The sequence below is a fragment of the Emydura macquarii genome, unplaced genomic scaffold (genome assembly GCF_026122565.2).
Source record: "Emydura macquarii macquarii isolate MOO-44397 ecotype Brisbane River unplaced genomic scaffold, CSIRO-AGI_Emac_v2 contig_2768, whole genome shotgun sequence".
NCBI lineage: Eukaryota > Metazoa > Chordata > Testudines > Chelidae > Emydura > Emydura macquarii.
Genome location: NW_027132905.1, coordinates 882,619 through 906,339, shown reverse-complemented (window position 1 = coordinate 906,339; position 23,721 = coordinate 882,619). Strand labels below are relative to the sequence as shown.

The window sequence follows — 23,721 nt, the reverse complement described above, 5'->3', positions numbered from 1 at the left end:
ACATTCACTCTCATCTCTTATTCAGCAAATGAATCACTTTTCATTACCACTTAGCTGAAGTACATGAATTTCTGCCTAATTAGAAATGTTGTAGATGGAGCATTAGCAAGGCTGGAGCAGGTCAGGATATCTTGCCTGCTTCATTTTTAATTCCTAACAGTAGAGCCAGATAGGAAAGGCTGGAGATAAGAAGTCATTAAACAAATTTAAATTATTTATAAAAATTACTTTGCCCAAATTATAATTATTTTTTTCCCCAAACACTCTCACAAACGTCAAATGGAATGAAAGGAAAAGCGGCCCAACACTGATTTTAATGACCATTTTAATGTTATGTATAACAGAACATTGTGAATACAATGGAAACAAAGTTTTATCAATTTAATAATAAAAAAGAAATCCAACATAAGAAAGAGGAGGTAATAAATTTCATACCTATAATATAGTGCTTATTCTCAATAATACTCCCAGCTTGTGAGTATAACCATGTCTTTGCATTCCAGACTCTAGAATCATGATTCATGTGTGAACTTAAAATGCAGAATTACAGCAGGAAAACAAAACTTTAATTAATTAATTTCCTTTATTTTCATTAAATCAATAAAATATTTGACTGCTACAGGTTTCCTTTAATAATATATATATATATTATATATATATATATTTATTTAACTCCTTTCTATTGGATTCCACTGCTGCTAACACCGTATTTACACCAAAAAGTCATCAAATGTTGTATAAAATCTAAAATCCAATGCTTTTGGATTGACAAGGATTTAGAGATTTATATCAACTTAAAAGACAGTGTAGTTATGTTATTACTTTTTGTTTCATAAAGATGCAAAAAAATATTTTTGCCTTTTGACTGCTGCTGACACTGTAAACCAGTGACCCCCTAGGGGCATATGTGGCATGGAGTTGCCACTGAAGTAGAACTGCAAGAAGTGTATATATGCTAGAGTTTTCTGAAAGGAAACCATACAGCAGTTCTGGATGAAATTTCTCCCAATTCAGCACTGGATATTAATTATAGCAGTAAAGGTGTGAAAAGCCCCTAAATCTATTTATCACCAAATTGCTTAAAGATGTTTTTACAATAAAAATTTGGGTATTATACCAGTGTTGCTGGAACATTAGCAAAAGTATATATGTACAATCCAGGTCCCTTTGAATTAGCCATAAGCACATATGTAAGCCATTTTTGGACAAAAATATATATTCTTATAAAAAACTGATCATTGTACTTGAGTGACTTCAAATATGGACTCAGGGTGGTAGTAAAAGGAATGGCTCCAATTATGACTAAGTGATTCAAGGAGAGAAAAATCAAGCTCTTCAAGAAAAAAAAGAAAAGTATAAAATTAGATTCAAACAGATTTACCCAACCCCCATCCAGACTCCCCACAAGATTCAATGTTAAAATTGGTTCTTCCACCTACAAAGGCTTTTTGATGGTCTCGCTACAAAACAATGGCCTATTAATTGCAAAGTCATCCAATTGATACATCAGAAGAACCCTTCATCTCTCCAGAGCTTGACAGCTAGATGTTTCAGCATTTACAAAATAGCCTTTTGGTTCTTTATGTAGGTTCATTTTAATTAACTGATAAAAGGAAAAAGGTATTGATCAGTGTTCTCCATCCCTCTCCCATTTGTGCAGCTAAAAATCCTTCATTCAATCTGACCAATTCTTTACAATCTTTATTTGCTAAAATTGGCAAAATTTGCAAAGGCATCTTGCTTGGGTTGCACAGTTCCAGGAGTCATAGCAGAGGTCATAGCTATACTGGGGACCCCCATGCCCATTTGGCCTGTCAAACCCATTCCAGTAGCTGGCATCCCCATGTTCACATTCATTCCCATAATTCCCTGGTTCATCATAGGTGTGTTTCCCAAAGAGGTCATACCTATTGTACCCGTCATAACACTGGGCATCCCCATTCCTACCGGAACGGGTCCTCCCATCAATGAACTTGTTTGGGGTCGAACAGGCATCACGTTGGGCTGGGAGTTGAGGCTCACGGCTGCAAAATTTTGAGTCATCACATTCATAGGTGGTTGCATATCTGCAGAAAAATAAGATGCAACAGCCTTTAATTTAATCAAAATCTGGGGCTAAACATGGTAAATTACAATCTACTTTTAAAAGTTATGTAACTATATTGTGACTTTACAGTGAATAAAGACAGGGAAAAAGTTACATTTATGTTCACTAGTCAGTTAGCCTACCAAGATGACTAATTTCCACACTTCTTCCTTCTTCAGTTAAAGTTCAGCAAAGCCTAACAGGACATTTTACGATATAACTATTGCTAATAAACTCAGCTCTGAGGACGGATAGTTGATGCCATCCAGCGCAAGAGTTTAAGATAGGAAAGAGACCTAAAGTCAAGATTGGGAATGATGCATGCCCACGCAGTTAGAGACTCTTGGCTTCACAGCCTTGATACATTTCCTGGCTCATTCTTTGGGATGTTACGGTAACAGAATTTCCAATGGTAAGAGGCAACATAGCAAATGAAAAATAGGATTATGATTAAAATTAAGAAATAAGGTAATCTAGCAAAGGGGTCAGCTTTTTTTAAAGACATATCGATAACATCTGTGTAGCATGTCATGCAAGTGAAGTATTATAAAATCAGTGGGATCACTTACTCTGTTGCTGAATCATTGTATTAAGCGATGGTTGCTGGGGTTTGGAAGGCTGCATACCAGGTACTAAATTGTCCAAACTGATATTTACACTAGGGTCTGACCAAGTGGATGGTAGAGATTTGCTGGCATTTTTCTGGACCATCTCTGTGCTCGGATTATAAAGAGGGTTGGGCTTCTGCAGCATAGTGTTAACATTTTGCAAAGGCTAGAAACAAAAGAAAAAAGATTTTTTTTTTAAATGATGCCATTCACTTCCTAACACATTTATTGTTGCTGTGTCTAAGAAATAAACAGTTCCATCATGTCATCATGAAGTACAACAGATGGTTGATTATGTTTATATGAGATGTTAAAAAGCCAGAGAGACTATCTTCAGTTTTTATGAGACGTGGAAGTACAACTCTTTCAAAGTAGCTTCCCCATCAGCTGGTATCCTGTTGGAAATGGTCAGGATGGTATTTCATATGTTAGCAATCTGCATCAGTGCAGTGTGTCACAAAAATCAGAATTGTCTGGCATCTCCCAAATAAGGAGCTCATTCAATTCTGGGCTTTTTGAAATGTATTTGTAGGGCTTTTTACACAAAAGAATAAATGCGTTTTGGTTTCAACAGCCAATTACTTTCCACTGGAGTAACCCGTCTGTGCATCCGGGCAACACGCAGGTGGTGAGGACTGGTCCATCAGTTGCCTGATGTTGTAGGCTGCACACATATTCTATTGGGTTTAAGGTTCCAACTTTAAAACCTTCCCTCCCCTCAAAAAGATGACAGAGCATCTCAAAGAAGAGTGACTGACTGACTGAAAAAGAAAGCATCTGAAAGTGGGGATGACAAGAAGGTTTAAGCTAAAATAGGACTTGGTCAAAAACATTCTAAAGCCTTTTCTTCACAGAGGAGCTAGTCATTAAGGGATTGTCTAACAACAGCGTACCTGTGACCTTGACATGGGTAGACTGATGCCCACAGCACTAGAGCTCATCATAGCAAAATTCATGCTTTGGGAAGAGGTCATAGTAGCCTGGGGAGAGCTCATCAAATCAAAGGGGTCAGCAGAATTTGAGGCAGCTGGAGGATGGCCAAGACTTGGCTGTGAGCTGCCGAAGAGCTCTACAGATGGCTGGGCGGTGCCACCAAAGAGCTCTCCTGCTGAAACACTGGGACCTGGAGAGGGTTGGTTGAAGGCACTCCAGTCGCCGAAGTCTCCGTTCCCACTTGCTGCTGTACCTGGGGGCGAGGGAAGGAAAGGTAAAAGACTTTGAAAGGCAGAGAACTAACGCCACATTCTGTGAACTGAAACAAATGAGAGCTGATTTGTGTCCGTCCAGATTAACATCTGCAGGTAGAATCTCCATCTGGACACCATTCCTTCTCATGAATATTCCAACAGGTTTAACAAGGTAGCAAAGGAAATATGAAACACCCACGCAAAGACAAAAAAAACTATGCCTGATAATGGGGTCACCTATGGACCTAGGATGAGTGGGGGACAGGTTTCCTTCAACTACGTTTGCAGCATCCAAATAGACACTGAAGGAGTGGATTTGAGGTTCTATTAAAAGCAGAGCTAGACATTTCAGAACCAAATTTTCCAAAATGTAATCCAATGCTCTGATATTCTCAGAGCCGTGATCCCAGCTAACGGATCTCATGCATCAGTCACTGTACATGAGAGGCAAAATTTCATTGTCATAATAAAGCAAATAAGAAAATAGCCATTTGTTCAAAACATTTTGATTACATATAATTAATAGCTTTTGCACACCATAGGAACACTTAGTGGGATACTAATAAAACCAAGAGCTTTCAAAACAGGTTACCAGAGGATCTTTATCTCACTCTGTTGCCTGCTAACAACACCCACAAAATTTCTCCAGAGCTATGAGGGTACACAATGCTTTGATATGTACCTGTTTCGGATCACATGCTCCAATACCTTGATACAGACCAGCAAACCCAGGGTCTGACAGGATCCTTCCATTTCCTTACCTTTATACAGATCAGTCAAACCATCAACATTAAAATAAGTTTCCTTCACTTACAGAATAAAAGTAAGTTACAAGAAACCTTATGGGTGACATTTTATAGTGAAAGTTACTTAAAATATCCCATAAACTACGATGGGGTTTTTTTTTTGGTATTTTGTTTTTAAGGGACACAATTTTCTACAGGGCTTTTGTTTTGTTGTTAGTCACTGCATAGGTCAGATTTTTTGTTTTGTGGCTAATGTTATACAGGTCTTGGATGTAGTATATGAGTATCATTCTTTTGGCACATGAAATGCACTGGACTGCTTTATTTGCTACATGGATGCACAGCTTAGAGGGAATGTTTTCACCATGCATAAGAATCATGATATTCCCCTGCAGGTTGTATCTCATGATGAAGTTCTCACTCCCCAGTTAGGCCACAAGCAATGTCACTGCAGTAGGGAAAGAGCGCTGAACTAGAATGAATGATTAAATGAACTCCAGTTCTCTCTGCATGAGCAAAGGAAGAGGCTCCGATTAAGATTTCACCGATTTCAAAGTTACTAGACCTATACACCTAGCTAAGAGTTATGACCCACACACCTGGCTATTTCCTCAAGCTGTATTTTGTCTAGTCAAAGGCAACTGTAATAATATTTTACACTCCATGTAAATGCTTAAACACCTGTGCACTTGTGTGTTCAAACCTTGTTTTAATTATCCTTACCTCCACTAGTGTATTAAATTTTAAGTAATGGAGAGGGGGCAGAAGGAAAGAAGTGAGTTCGTTTACAAAATCCAAGCACTACCAGCAGTTTTAACGCAAGAAATGGGCTAATGTTCATTAGCTCAGAGTCTTACTAGAACATTTTGCTTTGATCTCCCTTATAAAAGGGACCGTATTGGAGTTTCAATTAATACTGCATATTAAAGATTTAAACCCACTTTAAGTATTCCTGATGGACAAGTAAATGCTGAATGTGCTGATTCTCTGTGTATTAGATGCACAGGCCTGAACACACAGTAAGAAAAGTGGGGGTAAAAGGAGAAGGTTTGCCCCCCTTTTGGGGAACTTGATCAAAGATGATTAATCCAGGAAGAAAGGATTACTAGAGGGGTTTATATTGTTAGAGAATGATTAATCATTTCACAAGACTCCTGGCCCCTTGCAGAATGGTGATCGGTAGAGATTAATCATGTTAATGCAGATAAAGGATTGTGTCATTTTAGGCACTATTCATACACAAATTATTTGCATAGTAGGCGGCTTTATACTTGGTAAAAACTTTATTTTGAATAAGTATCACAGTAAAAAAGCCTGTAAAATTAGGACAGTGCCATTTTTTCCTGCCAGTTGAAATATTAAAGGTGTGTTTAACCCACAGATGCCCAATACAGCTTTCCTAATGTTGCAAAAGATTCACAGGGGCTGAGGTGCGGCCAATTTGCCAAGAGATTTACTAATCTGTCACAGAAACGTCTTTATTCATTCTGGATTTACTCCTATAGCCCTTGCTGAAGCACAACTTCCAACCGCCTCAATGGCATTTTTCCCAGAGTAAAATTTACCCCCTTTTTGATTGTAGCACTATACTTTTTGGTCACCTGCAAATATACAGACATAGCAACATTGTTGAACTGGTTCCTGCCAGGGACTGAGCACTCTCAACTTCTACTGAAAAGCTGAGCTCAGAAAAGCAGAAGTAAAAGAAAGAAGAGATCTTTAAGTGGTCAGCTCCAACACACTTTGCTAGTATAAGACTGTTCACTCTGGTTTGCTTATTACTACTTTGTTCAGAACAGTTTTAAGCATCACAAGTGATGCGGGTTCCATTTCCCTTGAGAAACCATTCCCCAGCGTGGTGTCTCATTGTTGATACAGTCTCCCTGTTAGGAGAAAGAGCTGCTCTCTCTTACTCCTGAACATATATTTCTTGTGCCACCATAACCAGTTCCTTGCCCTCCTTGGCATTCATCTCTTCCCAGTACTTGTAAACAAGTTGTCATTTAGCCAAGCTATGAAAGACCATTGGTCAGCTTCAGCCCACAGATATGCACAAGCACCTTCCACTGAGGACAATGGAGCTATACTAGAGTACTGAGGGCCTAACTTGGTCCCAAATACATACTTTTCTCAGTCCTTCCTCAGACACACTTTGTCAGTCCTTCCAGGTGTAACTTGTATTCCACCTGGAGGTTTTGAAATCTTGATAGTATCCCCCTTGACATCTGTCAAAGCCAATATACCTTTGTCTCTCCATTTATACTACACAAATGTTGTGTTAATCTTAGAAGACAAGTGGGATCTTGGGACATCTTTAGGGATTGTCATTCTTCTAGCACAGGTGGGCTGCTATTCCTCATGGCACGTGATCTTGCATTTTTGGTTGTATTGTTGGACTTTTGTAGGTAAATTGTTTGTGGAGTGGGTGTGGAGGAAGGTTGTCCTGAGGTTAAGTTCCAATTGGCCAGTGTAGTTCTCAGCATGAGCTTTTGGCTAGGTAAAACGTTTTATTATTACTTTCCCCCAGAATTTCCAACATACTAAAATCCCTTTGTATTTGTGACCTCCGAATGTAGTGTGCGCTCATATTCCAGATAATTAAAGCTGCTAGGATATTCCAGTCCTAGAACGGATCCCTGCAGTATCCCTGCACAGTTTGATACATTATTGTTTGTCATTGCTCTGCATTTATGGCCCTTCAATCACTTTTCAGTCCATGGCCGTGCTCTTAAGTGAAGCAATATATGTTTGTTTTTGAAGATAGACTACCAAATACTTTCCTGAAATACTGCTGTCCTACCCAAGCAACTATTTTTTTTATAGTGTTTGCTTGTATCTGAAAAGAAGTTATAAACATTTGACTGGAAAGATTAAACGAGGAGCTGCCTTTTTCAGCAGAAAAAAGTTTGTCAGATGATCTTACATAAGGCATTAGAAACATTTTGATGAATAGTGATTTGATTAGCTACATCAGTAACAGCCAAGAAAGCATGAAGAGTTCTGCAATGATTTTGGAAACACAAACACTGTCAACTGGAGCACTCAACATACCATTAAGATTCCTAATAAAAAAAAAGTTCCTCCTCCCCATTTCCAATTATAATAAAAACAGTGTTTTTACTGTATGAAATTGTTTCCTGTTTAACACAGATTTTTCACCTGACATGTTACGTTACCACCACAAAACTTGAAAGTATGAATACCCTGAGTTAAGTTTTAATATCTTGATTTTCCACCCTAAAAGCCACACCTTATTTTGTTCTGGTTCAAGAGAGACCATAATTCCAAATTACACGGAGTGCTACTTTCACGAAAACAAAGCTATATCTGAAGCTCCCAGTGGTACAGTTTTATGAAATGAGGCCCTCGCAAATTTCAGAATCAACTACATATCCAGTTCTGCAACTGCCAAAATGTGGGTCTCTCCCCACTTCTGCAGCATACCAAAGTTGTGTTTCCGTGACTATTTAGATGCTTAAACCGTATGCCAATACAAAACTGAAATCTATTTAAATACTGATCTGTGACACCCAAGATCTCTCCTTCAAGCCACCTGACATCTAGGAAGGGCAATATTAAAAGCAGCTTGGGAATCTGAACCACCCTGAAATGAATGGAGAGGGAGGGTAAAGACTCAACTAAATCTCCATTATTAACCACCATTTTTTCTGACTACTTATGTACTATTTCCCTCTGCTCCCTGTATCCTTTTGATGGATGTGACTATGAAGTATGCCAATTTCCTTTAAGGTATCTTATGTGTTTATAGCAACATTACTCGGGGATGCTTCTGAGCAATGCTGGGTGCAAGTAAAGTAGGGTTCTAATCCACACCAATAGAAGAGTACAGAAGACTCATTTATCAAAGCCAGAAAGTTGACCTCTATTTATCGTCAACTGTGTGAAAATACCCACAGGAGATCAAAAAAGCACCACTGCGGTGAACATTTGGCATTCTTGATCAAACTATACAACAAAAATCAGCCCCAGGAAAAGGGAAATGACTGTCAATGCCACAAAAAGGAGAGTGGATTCATTCCCCACTCCTCAACCCTAATGACAGCTTTTCAGTCAGTCAATTATCCTACCTTGTGGTGAGGGGAAACTTGCTGAGGCAGCAGCAGAGCCAAAGTCAGCAAATCCTCCAAATGGGTCAGCTGATCCACCTAGAAATGAGAGGAATCACAGGGTTCTTACAGGATTGTGGAGCGATACCCTGCTCAATGAACTTTACAGGGACTTTCTGAACACTGCTTTCAGGCATTTCATTTCATTTTTAAATCTCTTGCATTTGGCAGTCCCGGTTTGTTGATTCTGTCATGTAAGTCTGTACCCTTTTTTTGTGGCTTTATTACCACCACCTTTCTGTATTTATATGAACCTAGACAAATTGAATTATTCTTGCCTACGTGCTGCAGATCTAGCTGATTGTGGCTTTACCATACAGGTGGTGGGGAAAACAAAGATGCAAGTTCTGTTTTACAATTCATTCTAAAATAGTCATTTATATAGCTCAATGAAGCTTGAGAGATCAAATGGACAAGATATGGTGCCAGTTTGGCGTAAACAACTACGTAATGGGAGGGTTGCAAATTTAAAACTTGGGGGGCAAAAAATATCAAAATAAATACTTTTTGTTACTGAGGAGGAATCCTTAATTTATTATGCTGCTTACATGAAAAATTAAAAGTCTTCTTATATTTAGTTTTTATGTTACTTAAAGCATGAATGATTCTGCAATGATCTTGGTTTCAAGATTTCAAGGACAGAGCTTGCATTGGTGTTCATTTTTTATAAGTTTGCTTCCTTTCTAGAGCAACAACATTAAAGTCCCAACTATGCATTTGTAAGCTACCAGATAAATTATTAACTTTTGAATACAGTATTGTACTATTTTTCATTAAAGCACATTCAACCAAACTAGAAAGAAAAGGGGAAAAAGCTTTAATAATTATATCTGAGACAAAAGAATAGGCAGAAGACTAATTGCTTAGCCCAAAACACACTTTGCTTTACAGTACAGTTTTGGTCACGTCTTCTCTACAGCTTTTAACTGGCCATTCTAATAGTCTAAAAGTATCATAAAGTTGACCTTATTTTTGTTTGTCCTTACAGATTTCACCTCTGAACAGTCACACCCTTAGAAGTAGCAGCAGCAGTTCAATTATTGTGCTTTTAGTGTTATGTGTACATTATATAGGTTACATCACAGATGCTTAGCCCGCAGTGCTTAGAAACTAGCCAGGTGGGACTGGAACATCTGTGCTGCACTCAAACACCACCAGGGACAGCTTCCAACATCTGGTGCCATTTCGGAATTGTCTTATTGCTGCAAGACATTCTGCCCCATCTGCTACTCTCAACTGGGTTAATTAAACTAGAACCATCTCCTTTTTAATAAACGGCAAGCAGTAATAAAAGGTACAATTCACTTTCTAATACACTGTATTTCTTTTTAATGTTATTTTATTGTAGTCAATATCAGGAAGGCACGAGTGTTTTTCAAAGAGGAAATGGCGTCTGCCTGCAGAATGTGTATGATTTGGTATAAAGCAGCAAACAGAGAAAGTGAGGACCATGTTGCTGAATTCTCACAGAAGGTTAATTCCATTGTAATCCCTGTACCACTCTTTTCTAAAAAGAGATTGAAATGATGCTATAGACCTGAACAAATACAGTAGGATTTGTATTGTAGGCATTTATATAAGATACTTATTTAGTCTGTTGTATTTTGATATAAAAATCTTGCACTGGATAGAACGTACGGATGACAGGGAGGTGGCATCAGCCAGTCAAATATCCAAGTTGGAAACTACGTGAGAAGATCAAACTTACTGGATCCACTGCAAAGGAAACATTTTCATAGTAATACTTCATTTGCTTCCTGTCAAAGAGGATGAAGATTTGATCTGTCTTTCTGTACACAGAACATACAACACAGGGCCTGTGTTCTCTTCTGTCAAACCACATCCTCAAGATCAGCAGCTTTCCTGCCAAACTTGAAGAGGTGACCCATAGCCATTGCATTGACCAACCCCCCAACCTTGAACCCAAAAGATGTAAGGGATTGCTGAATATTCTTCAGGTCTTTTACCTCAATGGTCAGTCTTGCCAATTTTCTCTCTCTCTCGTGTGCCTGTTTCATTTTCAAATTGAATATCAAACTCAACAGGAAAGAAGCAGAACCTAGGCTGATAGCAACAAAAGCAGCTCTCAACAGAGGAAGCCACTGGCCTAGGGTTAAACCTAGTCTCCAATAATCCTAAAATATAGCTATCACCTCCTACATGCCGCCATGGACATGGCACTGTCTTGTTGGAGTGATTTCTCTATGCAAGTCTGTCTTTCCACCTTCTGTAAACAGGATGTGACTTTACTTGAGCAACTTTAGTAATCTGTTAAATCTCAAACCTCACCAGCCCTTTCCTGTACTGTAAAGCTTGCTCAGTGTTCCCACATCTCAGGAGAAACAGTACAGCAGTTACTATACTGCAAAATACACATGGATGAAGAGTTGTTTAGCAAACGCCTCCACAGATCCTTGAACTCGCAGTATTTCCCTGCCAACTTCTTTACCGGGGAGATCAAAGGCTGTTTTTGACCCCTCCACTGTGTCTTGCATGACCCAGGGAATGTTCCCACACCCTGTGCTGCAAGACACATATTGGTCATCACAAGCGACCTGCATGTGAAGGACAGTGCTAATCTTCACAACATGAGCTATCAAAGATTCCCACAAGAGATCAGTCACTATAAATTAACTCTTTCCATCTGCCTTCACAGGGCAGCAAGGAGTTTATTTACAACCACCAGCTGGTAATGTGCCTCTTCTCAACACCACTCCTAAATGCTGCTGCAGAAAGGAAAAATTACTGCACCACAGCAAAGAAACAAAAAGGATCAGAAGCTCAGATGTGCTCAAATGTGGAAGGTGGAGAGCTCCATTTGTTTGAAGAGCAAGGAATCTCAGTTTAAAAATGAAAAATTCCTTTCAGTTTAGACTTTGTGGAAAAAAAAAAAAAAACCCACCAAAAAGACTCTAAAAACGCCAGCCCATCACTGTCCAGATGTGAGTGGCCATATCACAAGCCAGGGTCAGACAAAGGTTTAAAAAACAACAACACGTGTCACAACTCCAACTGAAACTAAAAATGCCTGTTTCAGCAGATTCTAAAGAGATTTTGAAATCCCAAGAAATCCTGGCACCTCCTTTTATTAAAATATATACATCTCCCATTAAAACGGGATTTAAAAGGGAAAGAATAAAGCGCTGGAAAATAGGCTTTTTAAAAAAAACTTGAGAGAGGGTATTTCCATGGATAAAGGGGCAAAGTGGAAGACAATGTGGGTTCTGCTTCTGGAACATATCAGAATGACCAGGGATCTCAGCATTCCCAAAATGCATACCCCACTCATTTGATTTACCTTTCCCGCAGTAACGTAAATAAATGTCAATGTATGACAACTTTAAAGATCTCATAGATACTTGATTATTTATTTTAACTTGGTCCCATGGTGTGAATACCTGACACAGAACAGAAATTTTTTTCTCCTGTAGTGCAGTTTTGTTTGCCAATTTTGTTTTATGCTTCAATATTTACATTACAGTAGCACTTAGAGCCCCAATTAAGAATGGGATCCTGTTACATAAGGCACTAAACATGCACATAAACTGACCCTGCCATCATGAGTTTACAATCCAAGCTTCTGTAATGTATGGTGGAGGGGTCCACCCATGTGCAGTGCATTAAGAATCAGGGCCCTAACAAGTTACATACAAAGGGTTGGGATAAGAGAGCTAAACACACACGCACACTTCTACATATACACAATTTAAGAATTAAAGCATATTTTATCAGTACAGTAGATTTGGGATATGTGGATATCTGTCGACCTGACTGAGCTCATCAATTAATTTTGTATAGACCACTGACATCTATCAAATGGCGGTAACTTTTGGTCTCCAGTAACCCTAGCTGGATTTGAACCAGTGATCTAGACACAAGAGACTCCCACCACTGCCAATCCCCTATACAATCTTGTCCTCACTTTATTTTCCCCAAACATATCATTCTACGTAATAGTCACATTCTCTGGGTTCCAATGTTTATACAAATATACCCAATACCTGCACATGGTATGGGTGGAAAGGATGTATAATTTACAAAGTACAAGACAACAGACAAGTTAATACACACTGTCAGTGGCATTTATCTTTTATAAAAAGGTGGTCTGGTGAGTACTATGGGTGCGGTTCTACTCAGCTTCACTGCTCTTTCCACCCAGTATAGCACAAAAAGTATCAGACGATATTTATCACATTCGACTGTCATTTCATGAATGCACAACATGTCCAAACTAAACAAGTTTGCACTCTTTTGATAAGTGACATTGTGCAATACAGCAGCATTGAGATGGTGCCACATTGTTCTTGGCTGCTAGAAGTGTAATCCTTTACTGAATTTTCTTGCACTTGCAGATTCATAAATAACCAGCAAGTTTATGAATTAAATACATTTTAAGTTTTATGTAAATCTTATATAATTACATCTAGTTAATGATGATGCATCATACCACAAAGCCATTAACCCTTGGCTTTGGGCAAAAGTAAGAAGTGTGGCTTTTTAAAACAAAAACATTATATAAGAGTAACCAATTATTTGAAAAAACTGTAAATTTGTTTTGTTCCATAAATACAGCTGAAAAGACTACCATCAATTCACAGAACTTAAGTATTATAACCCAATCTGCTATGGGAAGGAGGCCTCATTCAGCCCCAGCATAAGCCATGACAAAAATAACATCAGCAATAACAGAAGCACTACCAAGGTACTCCATGTTAATTAGTAAAACTTCTGTTTGCAATGGAGAGAGAAAGCTTCTCTTAAAGGTTTCTTGACAACCAAAGGGCCACAATGGTGCTTAATAATTCTCTGTTCAAACTGATCTTGATATCTCTAAGGAAAAATATTACACTCAGCCATCTGACCATCCCCCCCATCCTTTTCCAGTGAACTCTTCTCTGATTGTCATGAATCTAAGGTGTTTTAATGGGACAACGGTCCTTTAATAGTTCATGCAAGCCACAGTTAAAACAGTGGCTCACAAAGGTCTGTAGCATGACATAGGACTTAAAAAAACCAAAACAAAACAAAAACAAACAAAAAAACCCCAAAAACTCCAATCTTGTACTTTTGTATGCAAGTCACTGAATTTTAAAGCTTGCCTAAAAGACTTACTGTCGTTTGATAGTTTAGTGCTAGCATGGACATGAATGAATTTAAATTTCAGTTTAGTATTCAGAGAGTAAGTCACCATAAATTAATGGAACAGAATTATAACTTCAGAGTGAATTTTTGGTAGTAGGGTTGGGGTTACACAGGGGTCATGAGGAAATAAAAGAAATGAGTTTATTTTTGCTGTATACATTAGATGTGGCTTGTGAATGGAGGTCATTCATTGCTATAGCTGCCTATCCCTTAACTTGTAACATGAGAAATATTTAAACCTGACTGGATTGTGCTTGCTTTTAGAATTAATTATAAATAACTCTGCATTATAGCCTAGGCAGTTTCTGACAGACTGATTTAGTGGCTAATCTTTATGATTTGCTAAGGTTATTATTAATCCTATATAATATGGTAATTTGTGTGGTTATAAACTTATGCACAGCTCTACATTTTTCTTTGCTTTTCACCATTTTTCTGTTCCCCTTTATCCTACAATATTAAAACCCACAAGCTCATGCACAGACAATCACAATTAAATCAGATCATAGATTATGGATATGGAAAACAAATAAAGTAGTTTACCTGTTGAGACTGGCTGGCCAGCACCATCAAACAGATCAACCAGGTCACTAGAGGACTTGTTGCCAGGGGGCATGGAACCCTAAAAAATAAGACAGTATTTACCAGCTTTTTAAAAAACATGATTGAAATAGAATTTATAGTTCAAATGCAATTCTGGCTTCCTTATACTCTTAGCACAGACCTCACACATGAATTGAGCATTGTTTTCCTGATGAGATGGCCCCCCAAAATGGCAAGAATGTCTGCATAGATGCAGTTGCGTAGAGGGGAGCTTGTCTGAGTAACCTAATTAAGCAAAGGGAGACTTCACTAGAATATATTTCAGAGAATCTGAAGTTAAAAAGTGCTAAAGGAACGTTACCTACCACGTTATTTTTACTATCTGTAGCCATTTAAGTCCCTGGAAGATTTAAACCAGAGGAGCAAACTTCAAATGTGCACATGTTTAAATCACTTTTGTTTGGTTGAATGATGTAAACCTGAAGTACAATACTAGTAAAGTAAGTCACCTTTAACAGGTGGTGAGTATGTTCTATTGGTACTCCGAGTAAGGGATCTTAGAGCTTGTCTACATGAGGACGTTTCCTTCCCAGCATAGCTATAGCAGAATTATTAATTTATAAATAATTATTCCATTTAGTTATACTGGTATAAATCACCATGTGGACACTATTCTACAATAAAATTGATTTTATTCCAGAATAATTACTCTGCTTTGGAAAATTATGAATCACTTATTTTGGAACTGTATACCTGCAGAGGAATTACACCAGTACAACTATAGAAGAATAATTATTCTGGTATAGCTATGCAAGAAAATTTACCAGTGTAAACAAGCTCTTAGTTAATGGACAAAGTTATCTGGGAGACAAATTGTTTTGCAATACACCTATCTAAAAATCTCAAAATAACTGACTTGTATTATTAAATATTATTGCGAAGTGACTAGAGGATGCTGACAGTTTGCAAAGTCAATAAAGGAGACAAAGGGAAAGAGGTATTGAAGCCTTCCTTTTATCAGTCATGTTGCAAGGAAGAAAGTGCATTTTCTGACACAGGACCAGGACTTGTTAGAAGTCACTTCACTGGTATAGTCATTAATACTAGTGTTGGTCACGAATTTTCCAAGAGAATGTTTTTCATCAGAAAACGCTGATTTGGATAAACAAACTGTTTGCAGGAAAGGGTCGGTTCTGACAAATCACTCTCAATTTTTTTTCCCTAAAACATCTTGTTTTGACCCTGCTGAAACAAAAATATTGTGGTTTGAAACTTTAGTAAGTTTATACTAAAAAATAAAAATGGTAAAAGGTCAAAATTGAAATGAAACTTTTCAATTAACCCAATCTGAAATTTTTGGATTACTGGTTTGTGAAAGTTTTTGAAATTTCAGCTACTAGTTTGATTCAGGATGGGAAGTCTTTAAAAAGTCTTCTTATGGAATGAGAAAACTGCTTTAAGCTCTAATACATGTGATCACAATCTGTCTGATTAATCGGTCGTACTCTGAATCCTATATTCTTGCAGGAAACATGCACAAAAAATGCACATAGCCAGTTACAACTCCTGGAGTACGATGGCATTTTTAATGTTCTATGAGCCTTGGCACTGGGGTCAAAGTGCATCTACGGCAGACGATGCAGTACCTGAAAAGCCTGTTAAGTACAACTTTACTGACTGTCTGCCTGAGCATTTGCCTATGAAGACACATTTTTTCCTCAATCACACTGGCACAGAATTTGTGGATTCTCTCAGTTTAGGTGAAGTGGGAGGCAGTCCAGATCAATCAATCCTGGTCAACAAGAAAAAGGGGAGGGTCTGCTGACCTTCAGGACTCTCTTGACAAGCTTCCACATTTTAAGATGGTTTCTACCGTCTAGAACAGGGGTGGGGAACGTCCAGCCCACGGGCTGTATAAGGCCCGCGAAATCATTTGGTCTGGTCCCGGCGGCGGGGGGGAATTCGGCGGCGGCGGCGGCGGTGGGGCTCCGTGGGAGGGGAGGGGGGAAGGGGAATTCCCCCCGCCGCCGGGACCAAACCAAATGATTTCACGGCGGCGGATTCATGGGCACTGCGCCCCCCACGGAACCCCGCCGCCGAAACCCAGCCACCGTTTGCCCCTTTTCGGCGGCGGGGGGAGTTTGGTGGCGGGGACTGCCCCCCCCGGAACCCCGCCGCCGCCGTGAAACCACACCGCCGCCAAATTCCCCCCGCCGCCAGGGCCACCATCAGGCCCTTCACAGAAAAAAGGTTCCCCACCCCTGGTCTAGAAGAACAATCATGGATTCAGGCATTAGTCAGGGGGAAAAAAAAGATCCAGAATGGCTGACAGTTTTATTCTGCCAATGAGAGTTTTGTACCCTTCTACAGCACCCTTTAAATTAGCACATGTGGGATACAACCAGTCGTAAGAATCTGAGACACATAAGGGAAGGGAAACATAAGAGCATGATGAAACGGGAGAGTAAAAGCCTTGCACTCTCACTCTCAATAGTTTAAAAATAAAGAACTGCTTCTAAGCCCTCTTTCTACAGACAGCACAAAGGCTACAGTCTAGTTTGTAGACACTGGTGAAGATACACATTAATGGCCAGTCAACTCTGAACATCTCTTCAGGCGAGGGCCTTAGCCCATAGAGAGCACTGCCCCTGTAGACTTTTGGGAACTGGTCTGCCAATTTTGGGGTAAACGTCTCTAACATCACATCTTGGCCATTTGGAAATGGTTATTTTGAAGACTTTTACTCTGATATTTGGGATAGAAGCTCTGCAGATTTATGGATCTCTGAACAAGCTGATAACTCATTTGATGTCCAGTTTGTGCTAGCATTCCTCCTCATGCTTCAGATTCAGGTAGAGGGAAAGATGACTCTCTTATCATAGAATTCATAACAGCAATTGATATAAGCAAAGTTGATGGGATCATAAGAACGGTCATACTGGGTGAGACCAATGGTCCATCTAGCTCATCTTCCGACAGTGGCCAATGCCAGGTGCTTCAGAGAGACTGAACAGAACAGGTAATCATCAAGTGATCCATCCCCTTTTGCCCATTCCCAGATTCTGGGACTCAGAAGCTAGGGACACGTCAGAGCATGGATTTACATCCCTGCCCATCCCAGCTAACAGCTGATGGACCTATCCTCCAGGAACTTATCTGGTTCTTTTTTGAACCGTGTTATAGTCTTGGCCTTCACAACATCCTCTGGCAAAAAGCTCCATGGGTTGACTGTGCATTGTCTGACAAAAGATTTCCTTTTGTTCGTTTTAAACATGCTGCCTATTAATTTCATTTGCCGTCCACTTGTTCTTGTGTTATGAGGAGTAAATAATACCTCATTTACTTTCTCCACACCAGTCTATCATATCTACCCCGCCCCTTAGTCATCTCTTTTCCAAGCTGAAAAGTCCCAGTCTTATTAATCTTACCTCATATGGAAGTTGTTCCATACTACCCCTAATCTTTTTGTTGCCTTTTTCTGTATCTTCCCCACTCCTCCCCAATATATATTTTTTTGAGATGTGGTGACCAGATCTGCATGCAGTATTCAAGATGTGGGAGTACCATGGATTTATGGTAATATGATGTTTTCTGTCTCATTATCTATCCCTTTCCTAATGATTCCCAACATTCTGTTAGCTTCTTTAACTGCTGCTGCACATGAAGTGGGTGTTTTCAGAGAACTATCCACACTGACTCCAAGATCTTGGTTTGAGTGGTAACAGCTAATTTAGACTCCACTGTTTTAGATATATAGTTGGGATCATCTTGTCCTTGTGAAGTATACAGGAAACCTCTTTATCTGGATAGTTTTAATACCTACAGAGGTAACGGCAACCAAGAAAGCTACTTCAATGGCTCATAAGAACATGAATACCACAACACAGAGCTTGATGAGAGTTTGGACTCTGATGAACCATGCTGTGTGAGAAAGATAGCGGAGTTTTACTGCCTGCTCCTACAATGCTGAATATGCTAAAGATCTAAGTGATGGTTTGTCTATGGGCAATCAGACTACTTACTAAGAATGAAGGAATGTCTTTAGTTTTTGGTGTCATCACACAGTCCATAAGCTCCAACCACTGAGTCTGAGCCAGAAATATGGTATGACTGATATGAATTGGCTAAAATCTCTTTTATGATGCTACGTACAACAGCCATACTTCAAAATCCAGGAAAGTGGGTTCCAGACGGAAGATCTGGGAAACAGACAGATGAAATGTGCATATGGTTGCCATATCCATTTGTTCAAAGTACCAAAGGGGCCTTATTGACCAATTGGTTACAAGCAGGATGACAAGTAATGTTTCTCTTTTTACACTATTCTGTTCAGTAAAAGCATGTGAGGAACAGAGGTAACTGGAAGAGAGCTTCCATACCTAGAACTATTGAGTGTGTCTTCAAGACATTTGTTTTATTTGTGATTTGCGTCTGAAACAAACAGGAACACTTAAGGCTGGCTGAATCTCAGCTATGATATGGAAGTACTAGGAGTTCATCATTCTCCATTCTGATGGTTGGGCAACTTGACAATTCAATCAGTAAGGTACACAGGGCCTAAATGAAGGCTAGGATTCTCTCCTCCCATTCCATAAGTTGAATGTCTCACTGTAGTTAAAAGCCTCTGGTCCCTCCCTGCCTGCTAGTGCAGACAAAGGGGGGTCACTTATCACCTTAAAGTTCTGACCCTTGTGGAGGTCTGGGAAGCAGCGTGTGAACTTCACTGATCTCAGCCTGAGGAGATTTTTTTCACAGCCTTTTCCCCTGGGGATGACCAAATGCCCTGAGGATTGTGTGGGAACCCAAGGTGAACTGCCACGCCTGAGAAACAAGTACCTATTATTTTCTGACTTCTTACAGATAGAACAACAGCATACTGCTGGTCAGCGAGTGCTTGCTGAAAGACCACCACAGGAGAAATTCGGAAGTCCAACGGGAAACATGCTTTTCCTTTTTATGGCAGAGAGTGAGTGGCCTCAGCTTTGTAGCAGAAATCTCTGCAACAACTTCTTGTGGAGTCTAACCAAAAGAGACACATCTATGCATGACAGCATTGTGTCTAACAGCCTGAGGCAGTCTCAGTGTCACTAATTATTTTTATAACAAGAAAGTTTAATTTCAGAGGATTATAATTTCAAATAAGGAACAAAGAGCAGGCCATCCTGAGGAATAAAGATTCACTTTTCAGGTCAGTGTCAGAATAAAAATAGACAATATAAAAGATATACATACAGGCAAGATGTGCTTCTAAAAGTCTTTGCAATTTTCCAAGAGATGTCAATAGACTTTTGATCTTTTCAAATTTTTGGATGCATGTAAGCGAACCGTACAAAGATTCATAAACTGTGGATTGGCCATAACTAACTGAAAAAACTTGGCAGGCCCACAATTACAGGGAGATTAAAAAGCAGGAAGATAACAGATGGGGAAACTAAGGAAATACCAGGTTAGTAGACACCTGGGGGAGCCAAGACGACTAGAGGGTTCACTTGTACTACATAAATAGATATGTTTAAACACTATTGTGAAACATGTTCTCAGCCCATCCGTGTTATAAAATACTTTATTCCTATGCCCATGTGTACAAATAAAAAAAAAAAAAAGTTGTGGTTGGGTCACAAAATTGTTCAAACCATTATTTCTGTAGCTTAGATTGCACTGTAAATAAACACTGTCCCTATACACCGAGTTTTCCAGTACCTAACAGCAACAGAGACTGATGAGCTGGATAATAGTTGTGAATATACAATATGGTTACCAATGCAGGAACAAAGGGAAAAAATACTTGCCACAAGTATTTTTTTTCTTAGAGATGTCCAAACAATTTAGGAGCTTTAATTCAGCCTGGTAATAAGTCAAAATCATGTTTACATATTTTAAGTTGGGGGCTCTGTATTTTGAGAGCTTTGCTATTATATATGGCTGAATGTGGTTTTAAGCAAAAAACTTAAAAATCAAAAGTATTTCATAGAATACGAATGTTTGAAATAACAGACATTTGGAGATTAAACACAAATCTTTTTAATCTAAAAATCTCTCTCCTCCTGCTATTATTTTTTTAATGGAGATAAAAATAGAAAAATGGTAGCTACTTTGCTCAAAAAGCCGCACATCTACTGTCCATTCTAAACGTGTGTAGAGGCAGCACTATACTGCTAGATAAAGAACATTTATTCTAGGTCCAAGTTAAGGGTCTTAGGTTTTCAAAGTATTGAAAATCCAACCTTAAATTTCTCAGAAAATAGTTATTCTTTGGGCTGATCTATAAGTTACTTAACTCAGAGTTCTCTTGTTCTTAAAATGAAAATAGTTTCATATTTGAAAGAAGGGATGCCACATCTTACCTTTATCGTAGATTGTGGTGTATGAGCTGCAGCATTCTGATCTGGACTTGCTTTATCTCCCGTGTAATGTGCTGCTGCTCCCAGGTCAATGGTTTTGGAAGGATTTGCTGTGCGTTTGTGCCTGGTGGTAGTGGTCTCTGTAGCCTGTGTGATGTGAATATGCTTGGTCGTCACAGTCTCCTCTTCATCTTTGAATTCACCTTTTGGGGATTTACCTCTTCTTGCTTTCTTTTCCTCATCACTGTCACTAGAAGAGCAATCAAGAATGAAACAAAAATTATAATAATCAGTACAAATATTATTCAGTTCCTCTTCACCATGATCCAAAGCCCACTGAAATCAATGGAGTCTTCATCTACTTCAACAGACACTGGATTCAGGCCCTAAGAATTTTGACTATCATCCCCTTCCACAGTATTGATTTGTATTAAGAGTAGACTGTATAGACAGTGACTTTAGGAAAGGAGTACACAGCTTTAATATCTGAGAAATTAATACTTTACACTTATGTGGCTCTTCACAAAAGTGAGTGTAGCATTATCTCCAATTTTCAGAGACTTTTCTATGCACGTGTGGTGTATAAAAATACTTATTAGATATAGCTGTCTATCCTGTTATAATTAAGGATATTTAGAAAGAGTGAAGTTGGTAGGCCTGTTCAACATTTGCCCCAACAGGTTACTTACTGGTCCAAATTAAGCCATGAATCAAGCAAGGGTGCTGGCCTCAAGATTTCAAGCATATCAACTCCACTCCCAGCCCATTTTCCATTTAAGATATATTATTTTATTTAAAGTGAAAAATTATTCAAGCTGGGTAACCAGATTGTTTCACTTATTATACAGAGCTGTTCTAAATTTCCCAGCTCTGAACACCCATGAACACCTCAAAGCATGTCTGTTTTAGTTGAAATCCTTTTATGCACCACAGTGTAATGTGGGTTTAGTCTGACTTCTAAATTCTCCATTCTTACTTTGTTTCTGACCAAAAAACCCCCTTAAAATATTCATTTTTGCAATGTGTGTGTTGCATCATCACCATTAGGGCAACAGAATTATACATAACGAAAACTGCTACAGAGAAAGCTTAAATATATTGGAAAATATTTTGAAATAGCAAATCCCTTTTGGGTACATAGTTAAAAATGGAAGGTTTTTATATTTTAATAATGCAGAAGAGCACTAACATATCTAATTGAACAAAGACTGTCCTTTCATCAGTGGGGATAGGACAATAACTCCAGTATACTCTAGAGGATAGTTCTTCTCTGCTGACAATAGTGTGGGTTTGGGCATATTTAATGCACAGAGGAAATGGGAGACACTCTCTAGTTGCCACTGGAGGTGATTCAATTCATGATCACTCAATATAAATGCCCAGCATTCTACTTTGTATTCCAGGGACTCATAGCATTAGCTTTAGCCAGACATACAGGCAAGTGCAGTGCAAGACTGTCACAAAACTCTGCCAATGCACCTCAACACCAACTTATAGCAACTCTCAGCTGTTGCAACTCTGACCCTCTAAGCCTAGAGTACCATTAGCACCATGCACAGATGAGGGAAGCGAATGAGACCATTGCATTCATTTTCATTTGTGATATCAGGATTTTAATCCACGTCCCCAAAGATGACTGACAAACTCACTAATGCAATGCATCATTTACTCACTCCACTCCTGGCTTAGAGTGTAAGCTCTTTGGGGCACGGTCTTTCCATTACGTGTTCATACAATGGAGTAGGATCCCAATTGGGACTTTTAGGTACTACTGCAATACAATTACTATTGTTAACCACCTCAGTGCAGTCCACAGTATCCCATATGTGCATGTGTTGTGGGGAGTTTGAATGGGAGGAGAGGGTTAACAAGTATCAGATACTGCCACATGCAACGAAATGCATGATTCAGATGAATGCCCATGTTATACTATAGCACAAGTTGCAGAGGAATGTAGAGAGCTTAATCTCACTTGCTCAAGAGTGAGACACAGATGATCCGTTAGTAATCTACACCACCTTAACTGCTGCATTACCAGAAATTCTGGCTCTACAAAAATAAAGAGGAGTTGAGTGGTCAACTGATCTCCAAAATCTACAGCATCAGAGAAGTGACCTTTAAGTGGATGCATGTGTTATATCGGAAAGCTTTCCAGAGAGGTTAAACATATATATATTGAAATGTAGGACATTAAATATTACGGTACCCAATTTTCTATAATAAACTGTATTGCTTCAAACTGAATGTCTCAAGAGATTTGTTTTAGTTTTTCTTTGATGGTCACATTAACAGCAGTGAAACATTATAGATTAATGTTCCCTTTAAGTGTGTTTACTAGGTACAGAATAAATCCCTATAAAATTGCACTGCTTCATGTGAGAATTGCATAGTGAATATTAAGAAGTTGCATCTAGTATTGTACTGAATCATTAAAGTAAGGTCTTAAGAGCGATTCATGTTCATGCAACAGCCAGGAGCTGAACTTTAGCCTGTGGTCTCTTCCTTTGCTTTAGATTCTGCCCCCACTTCTCTTAAGCTGTGAAATGATTACTGTCCCTTAGATTCAGGGGAAGGCAGAACACCTAAAACTAGTCAGTCTGCAAAGAAGGATTACCACTCTTTAAACCAAGGTCACCTTTAGCAAAGATGACACGTACAATTTTATAGGAGACCAATACCATGTTTTGTTTCCCTTTCCCCATCTGCTGCCTACATTAGCTTCTTAGGATGTTGGAGAGAAATAGAATTGGACAGAGTTCAAGAATTCCTGTTTGGTATTAAAAAATAGGAACTGTTTTCCGGAAGCATTAATGTACCTGCATATAATTTGGAAAATACTCATTCTGTATACAAGGATGAGATCAGCATAAATGATGGAGTGCAAAGCAATGAGGATACTGGGGGATCAGGCTTGGATCATTAGTATAAGATTAGGGGGAAT

The 23,721-nt window shown here is 38.9% G+C and overlaps 1 protein-coding gene across 1 annotated transcript in view; it reads right to left on the bottom strand.

Moving 5' to 3' along the window:
- Window positions 1–308: 308 nt before the first annotated feature.
- Window positions 309–23,721, bottom strand: part of CLINT1 (clathrin interactor 1) — a 76,614-nt gene continuing 53,201 nt past the window's right edge. The window contains exons 7-12 of the mRNA XM_067566513.1: window positions 20,784–21,030; window positions 14,440–14,518; window positions 8,716–8,793; window positions 3,588–3,880; window positions 2,656–2,860; window positions 309–2,066 (exon numbers count right to left, since the gene is read on the bottom strand). Coding sequence (XP_067422614.1) covers window positions 1,702–2,066; window positions 2,656–2,860; window positions 3,588–3,880; window positions 8,716–8,793; window positions 14,440–14,518; window positions 20,784–21,030 — 1,267 coding nt within the window. The 3' untranslated portion in view covers window positions 309–1,701. The remainder of the gene's footprint in view (window positions 2,067–2,655; window positions 2,861–3,587; window positions 3,881–8,715; window positions 8,794–14,439; window positions 14,519–20,783; window positions 21,031–23,721) is intronic.